The 13867-nt window shown below is 37.6% G+C and overlaps 1 protein-coding gene across 2 annotated transcripts; it reads left to right on the top strand.

Moving 5' to 3' along the window:
- Positions 1–1893: 1893 nt before the first annotated feature.
- Positions 1894–13721, top strand: LOC139119385 (nucleoside diphosphate kinase homolog 7-like). Of its 2 annotated transcripts, XM_070683177.1 has the most exons (10): positions 1894–2423; positions 2980–3108; positions 3491–3566; positions 6151–6261; positions 6943–7109; positions 7695–7856; positions 8201–8355; positions 10967–11116; positions 12013–12146; positions 12721–13721. In XM_070683177.1, the coding sequence occupies exons 1-10, from the start codon at positions 2305–2307 to the stop codon at positions 12967–12969; spliced, it is 1452 nt and encodes a 483-aa protein (XP_070539278.1). In that variant the 5' UTR covers positions 1894–2304; the 3' UTR covers positions 12970–13721. The 2 variants fall into 2 exon arrangements, with proteins under 2 accessions (XP_070539278.1, XP_070539277.1); XM_070683176.1 differs by lacking the exon at positions 1894–2423 and having other exon boundaries at positions 2811–3108.
- The last annotated feature ends 146 nt before the right edge of the window (positions 13722–13867 follow it).

The following is a 13867-nucleotide window of genomic DNA, read 5'->3' as shown; positions in this document are numbered from 1 at the left end:
AAATCCACTGACCTGAAGTCCAGAGCAACCAATTTTTTAGCACATATGGATTACTTTTTTTAGAACAGACTCATGGATTTACCTTCTGTTTGTATGGCACATCAGAAAATATTACCAGTTTTTCTCCTGAGGGATTAAAAATGAATGGGCACAATTTACCAGTATTTGAAAGTGTGCCCAACTTTCTATGAGCTTACAAATCAAACTGTTTTACATACTCATTCGATTTGGCAAGTCATCAATGCAGTGTAACCATTGTCTGAATATAGAGACATGTTTTTGAAATTTCAAAATTACAGTTACTGTCAATTGAACTGGACTGAATTTCTCATGTCTTTTCACAGAATTTAACTTGGTAAGGTTATGGATTTCATTCGCAAAAAAAATAGGTTTCATACATAAAAAAATAAAAAATTTTGTGGTAGGACTAACCCAGATGTTGGTCCAGGACCAAAAACAAAATCTGGATTTGCTCATTTTTGAGAACTGCCAAGTTAAATCAGCAACTAAGAATTTCAAATGTGAACTTCGCTTTTAACAAAATCTTTTCACATTTATATTTTATGTAAACACAATTCTACTGCAAATGTACTTTGACTGCTTTGGAAGTGAATGAAGCAGGCCCTTTCTGATAATGAAATCATATTTTAAACAAAAATGACATAATCACACTACTGCCAATTTCATCTTAGTTTCAAAAATTTAAAAGAAACAATCCAAGAAATCTGCAAAAGAAATTTCAACGAAATTACACAAATTCTAACAGATTTCTGAGATTTGTTTACCAAAATTGAAGAAATAGTACAAAAATAACAGAATTTACACTTGCACTGCAGAAATTGGTATGAATTAAAATTAACTTATTCACATTAACTTTGCCCAAAGTTAAAAGAAAATTTGAAAAAAATGTGCCTTGCTGTGCCTGAATTTTGATGCTTGATTCTTTTCACATTTGCATATTTTTGGTATATTTGAACAAAATCCAACGATGCTACATTTTACTTCTAAGCACCACGGTCTGTGTAAGCACACACCAAATATGACATGTTACCTTCAGCAGTCCATTCAGACACACTTGACAAGTATCAATCCGAATTTTTAATTGGTACCACTATATTGTGCACATACATACAATTACAAACACACAATAATGCCACATGCAGAAGGATTCCAAGACTTTCAGATCCTGTGAGCACATCTGAAGCGATTAAAAAGGCATGAATCATGAATGTACAGGAAATATTGAATACTGCCAGTCATCTAATAGCCAGACACTTTAACCCTTTTCCTGCCAAGTCCATATTTCACCACCACGTCAAGATGGTTAAAATTAATGAAACACAACGTATTCCATATGATGTATTTTAACATAATATTGTACATTTGAAGGCTGTTGAAAACATAATACTGTAAAGTTGATTTTTTTTGGACAAAAGATGCTATAACATACCAAGCCAAGTGTGTGAAAAATACGTCATGTTTTGGCTCAATACCGCTTTTTACTGACTTGGCTGATGGGAAAGTGATACAGTTATTACTGTCTGGCAGGAAAAGGGTTAATAAACCAAACTTCCTACATATTGTGTTTATTTAAAGAGTATTAAAATTGATGTCTTGATAAACAAAAAATGACAAGTGAGATTATGAAATCGATAACACTCTGATAACCCCTAGCAATTTCACAACACTAACCGATGAATGAGAGAGCATCAACATACTTTTACAATCCGTAACACTTCCTCGCCCATAGACGAGGAGGAACTAAGGTTTGGTCATGGTTTGGGGGCGTGCCGGTGCAGTGCAGTGTTCATGACAGCACTCAATGTCAGGTGAAAAAAATTAGCATAAAGTAAACAATGGACAAGTGGTGTAAATATGCAAACTCTATTTACTGTCACTCAGAAATGGAAAATCCTGAGTTCGATATATACTTATTAACGTACCGACGCAATCTTCTTGCTTATTTTCAGCTTGACATCGGAGGCAGGCATCTGCGCAAATAAGAATAAAGGAGAGACGTCATTATAATATTTAAACAGGACGCTTTGATAGACACGTCATTCACACGCGAGGAGGGGCTGCGATCATTGACCGCTTTTCACATTCAGCGGATCCTACGTGTACACACGCCGCATAGAACTACGACGCGCACACGCAGCCAACAGAAGGTCATCGCGCGAGCAACACAGATTCCACAAAGAGATCTGCTAAAGGGATCGATATGCAGTGACCTAAGGGTGAAAGTGAGGTCACAAGCATACACGTACGTACATCGTGTCCCCAACAGCCACTCGGCTGTGCAGGATGCAGCGTCTCCAGTCATGTTTGTATCGGACCTGGCCAAAACGATACTCCGGTGGGCAAACTGTCCAGCTGTTGAAGGTTCATTCACTGCGCTGTGATTCCGCATCATCCAAAACTCGGTAAGGATTCAAAGATTTTACAGTTTAACAAATTACGGCTCAGTGATCGCAATCAAAATGCCGAGTTTTTGTCTGTTAATTCGACGGTCAACAACACACACATTGCAGTTGCAGTGAATACAGTTTGTTGTCGAACAGTATTTTGCGTGTAACGGTAAGCGTTACAATACAATGTTATTGTGTTATTGAATAATTAATTCATGATCGAAACCTGGAATTTCATTTATAATAGCGTCTGTTCATCTAACTGTAACGGGTATGTATATCGTACGTCGGATTATTGTAGGCATTTATTGCCTCGAAGCAAATGTGGAGGTACCATAATACGACGACTTTCCTGACGCGAAGCTGATGTATGCATGCAAATTACGGAAAAAGAAACGTCGAAATGTGGGAGAGAGGTCGTAGCTCACATGAATCCGAAATTAAAATTAACTCTCACCCATTACTTGAACTCTACAAATAGCACAAGTATCACATTCAACGTCCCAACTCCACATAGCAACAGCGTTCCATTTCTTAAGACTAAACATTTTCTCCGCTTTCTGATCCGCAGTTTTTTCTCCGACTTCAACGAGACCGTCTCCACCCGTTTCCTCCATGTCCGCCATCTTGGTTTGTTCTGTCTAGCACAAAATGGTCGCGCGAGGGCTAATGGGTTGCTGTCATATATAACTGCATACAAGTACGTACGTTTTTATTTTGTTTATTATTTTTATTGAAATTACAAATATAATTCACTGTGGTTAACATGGAATCCTGTTTTGACAGGAACAATGCTCAACTCGGCTCAAGGCTTGGCTCGATTTTGAATATTTCGGATGAGGGCGCACCAGGAATATGCTTGTAATTATTAGTGCGTGATTCAAAAATATATTCCAAAAATAATTTGTATAAATTACAAAAATATGGTATATTTAATTTTAATCATATAAATTCTTAAGTATAAGTAATTTTAGTATGTGCAAGAACACTATGAACCTACAATATTGCAAAAAAGATATGTCTTTTTTTCGACTAAACATTCTCTTGATACAGTGATTGTTTTTTACCGTTTGTTGCTATAGACAACAAGTCTGCGCCCCGGCAGTAGGTCAATTCACGTCGAAACGAGCGTTGTGTACGGATAAAGAAGACAAAATGGTAAGTATTTAAGCATTATTTCTTCCATTTTCGATCTCATAAAATTGTTAATGTCCCAGGGATGATATTTTATGGTTTGGTCTCGTATATTATCAAGCAAAAATCTCGTGGACGGCGGGATGTTTTGAACGGGACATTCTGAATCTCAGCATGGTGATCTTCACATTAGTCACCCAACAACAACGGCAGAAGTTTGTCGACCAGTCTCCACAAGGAACGATGTTTTTTCTTCAAATTTGACTTCTATCGGAAACAGTTCGTAGAATTTTGCTACAGAAGCTCACCAATTTTCCCGATGATGGGCAAGCAACCAATATGGCGACACGGACTGCACACTTGTTTATTTCGTGTTTGGTCATGTTTTGAAGCAATTATTCAGTTCGTATAACTACGAGTTCGACGTTATTTCAGTTGAGCAAAACTTAACCCTCTCTTTCTCTCTACGAAATCGCATTAATTTACTGCTGCTTATCACTTTTAGATACTTCAATGTGCATGTGTCAAAGACCGGTACTTACATTATGCACTGCTTGTACTAGGGATTTTACATGAAATTGATAGACAGCTACAATAATAATAAATTATATATCAAAAGAAAGCTCTCTTCGAGACCAATTGATTGTATTTTGTTTGATGAAAATCGGTTCAGTACATGCAGAGATATGTCCTGTTGAATTTGAAAAAAAACTTCCTCCTATTTAGAAATTATGCCATGGTAGACACCTGTAGTTATCATAACCACCAGGTGACCCCATTTTGAACATTGTTGAGGAAACTAGAATTGCAATTTCTTGTGCTTTTTGCAATAACTCAAGCATTTCTTATTGAAAATTGATGAAATTTTTTGTGGATATTGCTGACGAAATGTTCAATGGTTTTTAATTTTTATAAATGAAAAAGGTTATTTAGAATGCTGTTTACAAGGTAAACAAAAAACAATACCTGTAAAAATCAAATGATACCTGTGACATTGATCGCTGTATGCATTATGTATTGTGAACATCAACAGAAATATGATAATCATATTCCATCATATTTACTTTGCATATATGAAAAAAGTTATTTAGATTTATATTTACAAGGTAAACAAATTAACAACAATACCTGTAAACAATCAAATGATACCTGTGACATTTTAGAACTTGATTTAAATTTAACAAAATATTTTTTTAGATTTTTTTTGAATTTGAACTTCGAATTTTTTTAAAATTTTTTTTTGTGTGATTACAACTTTTATTAAATGAGTATGAAATATGTCTGATTAATGTAGATTTTAAGTTAAAACAAAGAACTTTTCCAAAAAGTCAAAAAACTTTGTTCTCAACCCTTTGTCTATGCCGTAAAACAGCAACACGCATTTATAGAATGAACAATGCATTAAACTGGATGCAAAGTTAAGCTGCCCCGGAAATAACATAGACCCTCGAACATGTCGAAGTCAGCGGTCCGAAATACAAACCAGTATAAATACAACTTTTTCAAAGTCCGGGACACCATCAATGAGGAAAGAACAAATTAATAATCTATGGCCTTGTTCTTCAGAGAGAACCAAATAGTCCCTTCTCGGGAACTAAAGATAGAAACTAAATTTCAGTATAGTATCGGCAAAGTGTGGTGCTCGTCCGTATGCCTACACTGCAGTGCAGTGCTGCTTGACAACTTCTCAGTGTCTATCGAAAAATATCACCCGGAAGTCAAACTACTTCGAACAAGATAACGTTTGAAAGGGTAAAGTATATTTCTCTAGATCCTTGCGTTAGATAAGAAATCAGACAAATCTAGCTGCAAAATCATGAACGTCGGAACTCAGCTTAGACCTCCTGACACAGAACATGCGGCGAAGCGCCGATTACTTGTATGTGATTCCTGGGAGTGCCCGGATGTAAAGTTGGGGTGAAACCATACTCGCTAAAAAGGGCCTTAAGCATCATTTTTCGCATCGTCAGACTCGTAATTATTGCAGAATTACAATTAATATTTATCATAAAATTAATTTTGGGGCCGAACGTTTAAGGAAATCAAGATTTTCTTTCAAAAAAACACAAACGAAACACAAAGTTTGATCACAGATTGAGTTTTTCTCGGCCGATTTTAACGTTTGCCCCCTCAAAATGAAGCCCATGATCTCTACTTTTGTACAAACCCCCCAAAATAGTGATGCGATCAGAATAAGTCATGCGGACAGCCTATCAAAGAGGTATATGTTCGATCTCCTTCGCGGGACATTCGAGGTCACGGCACAACGCTCATAATGGACGCCAAAATCGCCGGTACGTGTGAGTTTGTAGGCGTGCTGCTTTGCCATTTATCGTAGTAACAAATGTGAAAATTTCCCAAATGAAGTTAAAATAATAATCTTCAACACTACAGTTTCATTTTCTCTGATTATTTGGTCTATTTAAGAATTAACACGAAGTTCGGACTAGACATGCATCGAACGCGTACGTTCAACACAAATGTCACGTGACTAAAATCCCTACTTGTATCACATATATGGTATTAAAGTCCATGAGGGCGGTGTTCATAACTCTCAACAATCATACTTAAAAGCAAACTAAAATTGCCCTGGTTGTTTTATTTTCAGGCGAGTATGGATGAAAGGTTTGCATTTATAGCGGAATGGTATGATGCCAATGCAGCTCTAATTAGAAGATACCAATTTTTGTTTTACACAAAGGACAACACCATTGAGATGGTATGTTTAGAAAATATTTGATGTTGTTATTCATTGTCAATACCATTCCCTTCTTGTCTGTACCAAGGAAGGAAGTAAAACGAAAATGATATTAGAAGTTCAATCAAACACAGGGGAATTTGTAGTTGTCTTCATCACTGTCATTTAGTTTGTGTGTCAGTCTGTCTATCTGTCTATCCTTCCATAGACCAAATTTGTGGAGCTCACCAAATTTCACCAAATTGAGACCAGCTTTTCTACCTGGAATGTTTGGATTAATATGTACCTGTAGAACTGAGTGGAGCAATGCATGGAATCTTATAGATATGGCTTGCAGAATTTAGAGAAAATAATTATGTTTCATTAAGATCAAAAGTTTTCTGTTCATAACATAGTACTTGGATAATTGGTATATGTACTGGTAGGGACAATGTAGTTTGTATTTGTGAATTGCAACATAGCTTTTAAAGTTAGTTCACTGGTTCCTAGATCTGACTGCTGTCTGTTTTGTGCAAGTGATGATGAAATTTGCAAAAGTTTTTATTTTTTAGTGAAAAAGTCATAATATGCCTGTTTCGATGATTTCCATATTTGATTTTGGTTGCCATGGACTGGTTCCAGAAAAAATGTTTTTGATTTTTCATTATCTCAGCCATCTAACCTGGGCCATGAAAGTCTTACTTTGATTACTCTCTTTCACAGTTTGATATCAAGAACCGAAGAGTGTTTTTGAAGCGATCAAAATGTGAGGGTATTGAGCTTCGTGATGTCTTCATAGGAGCCTCAGTCAGCATCCACTCTAGACAACTTAAGTTTGTAGATTATGCCGATGACTTCACAAGGAAACGTCTAAGCACAAGAAAAGAAAGGTATCTATCTGTACATTTCACCCTATCTTTTAGATGAAAGTATGCTAAATATTTTGAGAACTTGAGGTCTATACAGTCTTCTGCAAGTTCCATTTGACTTGACATGTGGTGTGTTTAATACCCATCATTAATCTGAGTATGGGATGTATTTTGAAGGATAAAAATTTCTGTGGCTGTTGTCAGATGTGTTAATCTTGAGTTCCAAATAGCAATTTGTTCTTATACCGGTAAATGCAAATCTACTACAATTTATCTTCATGTTCATGATGTTCTTTACAAAAATCCTGTTAGTTGCACTTGTGTTGTGTAATTTGTAAATGCGGGGAAGAAACATACTAGAAACATGAGTTAGGGCTATTTTAGTAACTTAATTATGAAATCACTTGAGTTATATTTGACCCATTTCGCAATATCAAGGTCCAACTCTGCCATGAAACACTAATGATTTATAGAAAGTACATGTATGGGCAGAGAGGAAGGGCTAAACCTATGAGGTGATACCTGCAACAAAAGATATAGCGCTTCTTCTATTTGTAACCTAGTACTGGTAATTATGATATGACATTTTTTCCCTGTCAATTTCAGAACCCTAGCTATGGTGAAACCCTGTTCCACTGATAAAGTCGGGCATATCATAGATATGATATTCAGCGATGGTCTTCACATCACAAAGGCAATCATGACCAAGGTGTCCAGAGCCGAAGCCCAGGAGTTCTACAGAATGCATGAACAGAAGCCATTTTATGAGTAAGTCTTTGATGCTATATATAAGCCAGAAATTGTGAAATATTTGTCTGGTAGTTTGTTTATCTATTGAAAAATAATGGCGCCTGAATCAGTCATACAGTAGCAACATTAATTATGTAAACAGCCTTCTTTCAAGGTCTGAAAATATGCAATTTTACTAAATATTATCTCCCACCAGTCAGGAGATGTTGTTAACATGTAAACATGTTTCATCCATTGTCATACATATGTACCATCTCAATTTTCAACAAGATCAGGAAAACTTATTTTAAGTCCATATTTTTACAGAAAACTTTATGTTGGGTAGTCTGACAGTTCAATTTTCTGTTTCATCTTATTAATAGTGAGCTTGTTAGGTATTTGACCAGTGGTATTGTAATTCCCATGGAACTCATGGGAGAGAATGCCATTCAACGCTGGAGACAGCTTGCGGGACCAACAGACAGCGCTATTGCTCGAAGTGAAGCACCTCTCAGTGTCAGAGCTAAGTTTGGCAAAGGTAAGAACTGAGGCGACGGGATAAGTACAATCTTTTAGTTCATATTTAAATGGAAAACCTACCTCTCTTGTTCAAAGTTACTGTGAGTGGTGTACCTGTACCGTTTACTATGTACAATCTGGTTAAAGTGTGAGTCCAGCCACATTTGAGACTTTTTCGTTTGACTTGAGGCATATACTATAGTTCTGGTTGTCAATGAAATTGGTATTAATAAAACAAACATTTACACACAAACTGAAGCTTATTTGAGCGTTTTTTAGACGGTTGTATTATGTTATTTCGACGAAAACACGGGAAAAGTTGCACTTTTCGATTTCCATCATGGCGACATTTTCCGGAAATTGCCGAGCTCGCCCCGTTTTGGCGTAAGTAGCTGTGACGTCACTAATAGAATGGGTGATGGTGACTTCGTGCATTGACTATGGAGATAGTGATAATTTCATGAGTGAAAGCAGTGCAACTGAGAATATCATCGTCACAGAAGATATGACAAAGCTGTTCAGAATTTACAGGCCTGCAAATTTTAACAGTCGGAACCTTAACCTAAACGAGAACAAGAGCGGAACTCTTGTGACAAGCCCACCGTGACCACAGTCAAACACACCAGTGCACCGTGACTACCGTACACACAACCGCAAGCTAACAAAATATAAATATGTCTGGAGTTGCCATCCCACCTTATTATTACTTCTCAAAACAAATTGCCTCGTTCAAAATCTGTATATAAAAATTTTAATTACACCATGACGCTTGTAGATAAATGTAGTAGAGATCAAGTTGAAAATTGTCCACCGTTCATAACACACATCTTTCCTATCAACAGCTGGAAGTGGAACAGGCTGAGGGTCATGTTAGCATAAACACCAAAGGTAGTATTCTCGCCGCAAAATCTTCAGTTCGGCGTTATAAAACCTCAAATGAACATTGGCACTTTTAAAAATATGTGACCGTAAAGACATGTCTAGCCAAATTCTCGGGAAGAGATAAATTAAAATTGACATGATGTAAATATCGGGCACACTGGCACCCGAGGCCGGGCGGCTCAGCCGGCCATTTCTGTGACGGAGTGATCAGCTACGCTTCCGCAGTTGTTTTTCTTGATTACATGTAAATGTCAGCGATATAAAGCACAGTATTCATTGTTTCATGACTGCGAAATTCTCAAAGAAGCTAAAATATTTTAGGGGAGACTTAGTCGAGCAGAAGGGAACAGATGACGACAACGCGACTGCTTCGTCAACAGTATAAACTTCTTTGCTAAACGTTGTGTCACTGTTACTGGCAGCGCCGTGCTGTATTATACACAACCTATCGTTCAGTCTCGCAAAGAGTCAGTCAATCACTACGTAAACTTTTTAGGAATATAAAATTAGATATCTCCTAACGTTACTAATTATAGAGTCACACATGCATGAGATCTAGTACTTGTATTCATTTATTTATTTACAATCACTTTCGAAAAGCATCTGAATCGGCGATCAATCTTGGGGGATGTGAACACGGCCATACTTCTCCGCGGCCCCCGCATCCTTGACATGTTTTGGGCAACCTGTCGCAGTCTTGCTGCTGTTCTCGCTCTTGTCCACACTTGATGATGATACACACGCGAAGCTTTCTGGTGACAATGGCCGTACTGGTATGGCATTGCGATTACATAATCGATGTAGTAACTCCAGGAATTAAAGTCTATCATACCGTACATCTGGCTTCCAAACCGTGTTTATTCGAAGTCACGGCACTCGAAAATGTGCACCGCAGAAAACGCTTGTCTGAATGCCTCTTTTCCGACCCTTTCTTGTAATTTTGTCAAATGCGGCTAATACATCATCCTAAAATGCAATAAACTGACAATGGCTGCAGTTACTTCAGCCACCAAAGGCGTAACTTCTTACCATGTTGAAGCCACAGCGGTAAGCATTCGCTATGGCCGAGGTGAACACACTCACTTGTACATTCTATTAGTTACGTCATTTCCGGTGGCAATGCCCGCGAATTCCGAAACGACCCGAATGGCAGCTAACTTCAAAGTCGCACAACATATTGCATTTTAATGATATTGAACCGCGTCGTTTCATTGGGTGATGCATTTATTGATAAAGTAGGGGTGGCAAAATCATATAGCATGGCTCATTTTAAGCAAAATTCACTTTGAATTTATGCGGGACATACACTTTAAAGAGAACTATTTAGGGCTTTGAGTGCCAAAGTCAATTTTTGTCACCTTTATCAAATATACTCATGTAATTTTTTTTCAGATTTTTGCCAAAATTTTGATAAAATTAGGAATTTAGCAAATTAGCAAATAAAATATGTCTGTTTGGTCCAAAATTATCCAAAAAATTACGGAAAAAAAACCGCAAAACTGGTAAAATGTTGTACTAAAATTTTGATGGGAAAAATTACAGCACTCAAAGGGTTAAGATGAACTTGGGTGAACTAGAAAGGTTAACTACAGGTAAACCTTTTCATCGCCCTTCCCACCTTCCACTCACCTGAATTTTCATTTGTTTGACATAATCACCCTTCTGAGATGTATGTCCCAAATTTTTCCAAAAGTGTAGTGCAGATTCTGATCATAATATGTCTGTATTGTTCATGTTTGTTTTCTCAGACAAACAGACAAATGCAGTGCATGGGGCAGACAGTCCTGAAAATGCCGAGAGAGAGTTGAACTTCTTCTTTGCTGGAGCACCAAAACCAAACACGGCAACACTGGTAGATTGCACTTGTTGTGTAATCAAACCTCATGCAGTGCTTGCAGGTATGTTCTTTACATATCTTTGCTCTTTAGACAGGCCATGCTACTGTATGTCAGACATGAGTTGTCTCATGGTAACATTGCCAAACCACGTTGTTGGCTTTTATTCAACCTATGCAGGTGATTGACTACTAGGAGTAGCAATACTGTTACTAGATCCTGAGGCAGTGACGTCTTTGAAATTCTTTTTCTGAGGTGTGGACGTCAAACAGAAATACTAGTACACCTTTTCAAAATCAGTACACTTGTTTACAGTACCTGACATAACCAAAGCTTTGTAATTTTGAAAATGCTGTAATGACAGTTTAAATCAGTGAAAGCAGTGTTCCCTCTAAGGTTTTGAGAGGGTGCGCAACTTGAGATACGCCTGATTGCCTCACAGCCGGGTCCGTTCATGTATATGCTAATTTATTGAGGTACGTCACAACGTACAATGAACGTTGGTGGCAACTGCGCCACCAACGGGCGCTAAACTCGAAACGCGGAAGTAAAATCTACGCTGAGATCGCACATTTCGCCCTGAGTTATCGATTCCAAAACTAATACCGACTGAAATGACTGAGACTAAAGTTGCGCAAAACATGAAATTTCACTGCGAGAGCAGTCGGAGACACTGCGCAATTAGCGTTCAAATAAGCCTTAGCGGGAACACTGAGTGAAAGTGTCTATTTATTCAAAATACAATCTTCACTGGGTTCAAAGACATTTGCCTCTATACCGGTATGTTATATACATAGTATATATACTGGTATATTATATACCCAGTATATCTTTGTATTGAATACATAGATGCACTATGGCAGGATGCAAGTTTATACATGTAGTGTAAATATCTTAGCTCTCAAGGATGCTTGCACAGTATACTACAAACTTATATTCTGCCATGTGATTTTTGACAGGCCATGCTGGTAAGATCATCGTAGCAATTCAGGAGGCAGGTTTCACGATTTCAGCTCTACAGATGTTTAACATGGACAGGGCCAATGCTGAAGAGTTCTATGAGGTCTACAAGGGTGTTGTCGCTGAGTACACAGTAAGTGTTCATACATACTGTGTAGGTGTTGTCTATGCAGAGCCTGCATATCATATGTGTAATATCATTCTCAGTTTTCTTGTTAAACTACCTGAAATTCAACAAAGAACAGTTGTAGTCCTGTCACAAAAACTCGTGTGCTTTAGTCCACCCGTTTTGTTTATTTTTGATGAAAGTAGCTTTTTTGTAGCTTTATCCTGGGAAATAACAGGTGAACCATAATGTGAAGATGAGGTAGCATTTGCCTCAGTCCATTGCAGTAATAGGGTTATGGCAAGCATGAGTATTTGATATTCTGTGTCAACCAAAATCTAAAGATACCCAGCCTATATTGCTTTGCCTGTAAACATCTTTACGGCACAACAATTAATGTAATATGTCACCAGGAAAAAAGCAAATTTACGCGTCCAAGCTTACAGTTTAGTACATGTACCTTGAGTTCATATTGTGAACCCCAGGATTTGTGTGATCCCTGCAAAGCCTATTAGCATACCAATCATAATGGATTGTATTATTAGAGATACTGTTTGTTCATCATTGGATCAATCTACATTATCCCTTCATTGCTTCTCAGGACATGGTAACAGAGCTGATTTCTGGGCCAAGCATCGCGCTTGAAGTCACTGGCAAAGGCGGCGAGACCCCTGCTAGCTTCCGGGAATTCGTTGGCCCTGCTGATCCAGAAATTGCCCGCCACTTGCGACCACGTACGTTGCGTGCCATCTTTGGCACTGACAAAATCAAGAACGCTGTCCACTGTACTGATCTCCCAGAAGATGGTGTGCTGGAGACGGAATATTTCTTCAGGATCTTGTCGCAGTAGACAGAGGACCAAGTACATCCACCAAAAACAGCATTTTAACAGAATACGTAACAACTACAACCACTCACAACTGATATCCTAAATTCTGACCGTCTCTTTTGAAACAGAAGATGACTGCAAGGACTCAAGTACAGTCTTATTTTAAACAGATGTGAAGTCAAACAATCAACAGCAGTTTCTCATGCATCAAAACACCCAGACTAGCGTCATGAAAGTTTAAGAAAGTGAAAAGTTTAAAAATATTTAGCTGATACATTTGGCATACAGTGCAGGTGTTTACAATACAGCTTTGCAAACCTTTATGCCCGCTGTGACAGCAGTTTAGCATGTTTGTTTTGGTTTCAGAATTGTAGATTTCAGTTGTGTAGGTGCCTCAGAATGGGTTGTTCATTGCATAGTGGATGTTTGCGTATGTACAGTGTATATTTCATAGACCCTCCTTCTCTGCAAGCATCACATGCAGTCATATGCAGATTCAAAGTCCTTTTCATTTATTCACTTAGTTCACAGTTACAAACAAAAAGAAAGACTCAACACCTGATTCACAATTTTTACCTTGTATATATATTTTTGAGAAATGATTGTTTTTATGCTATATACTTCCTAGTAAAAACTATAGAAGGGGAAAGTTAGACTTTATGCAGTCAACATGACACTTAAGCAAGTGTAAATCAGTTTCTTTATGCATGCATAGTATTGTTGCATTGCTATGTATCGCTGATAGCGTAATAAAATTGAATTTGTTAATGTCACACCATCTTGCGTCACATTTCATATGAAGATACAGGAACCTGAAAATATTGCTTATATGAGTGCCGTAGAAGGGACCTACTACCCATATAGTCCAGTCAAAATATGAAATGACCCACCACAAATTGCAACAGAATTTATTTTTCAC

Source organism: Ptychodera flava, chromosome 19 (assembly GCF_041260155.1).
Source record: "Ptychodera flava strain L36383 chromosome 19, AS_Pfla_20210202, whole genome shotgun sequence".
Taxonomy (NCBI): domain Eukaryota; kingdom Metazoa; phylum Hemichordata; class Enteropneusta; family Ptychoderidae; genus Ptychodera; species Ptychodera flava.
This window is presented reverse-complemented; position numbering and strand designations above follow the sequence as displayed.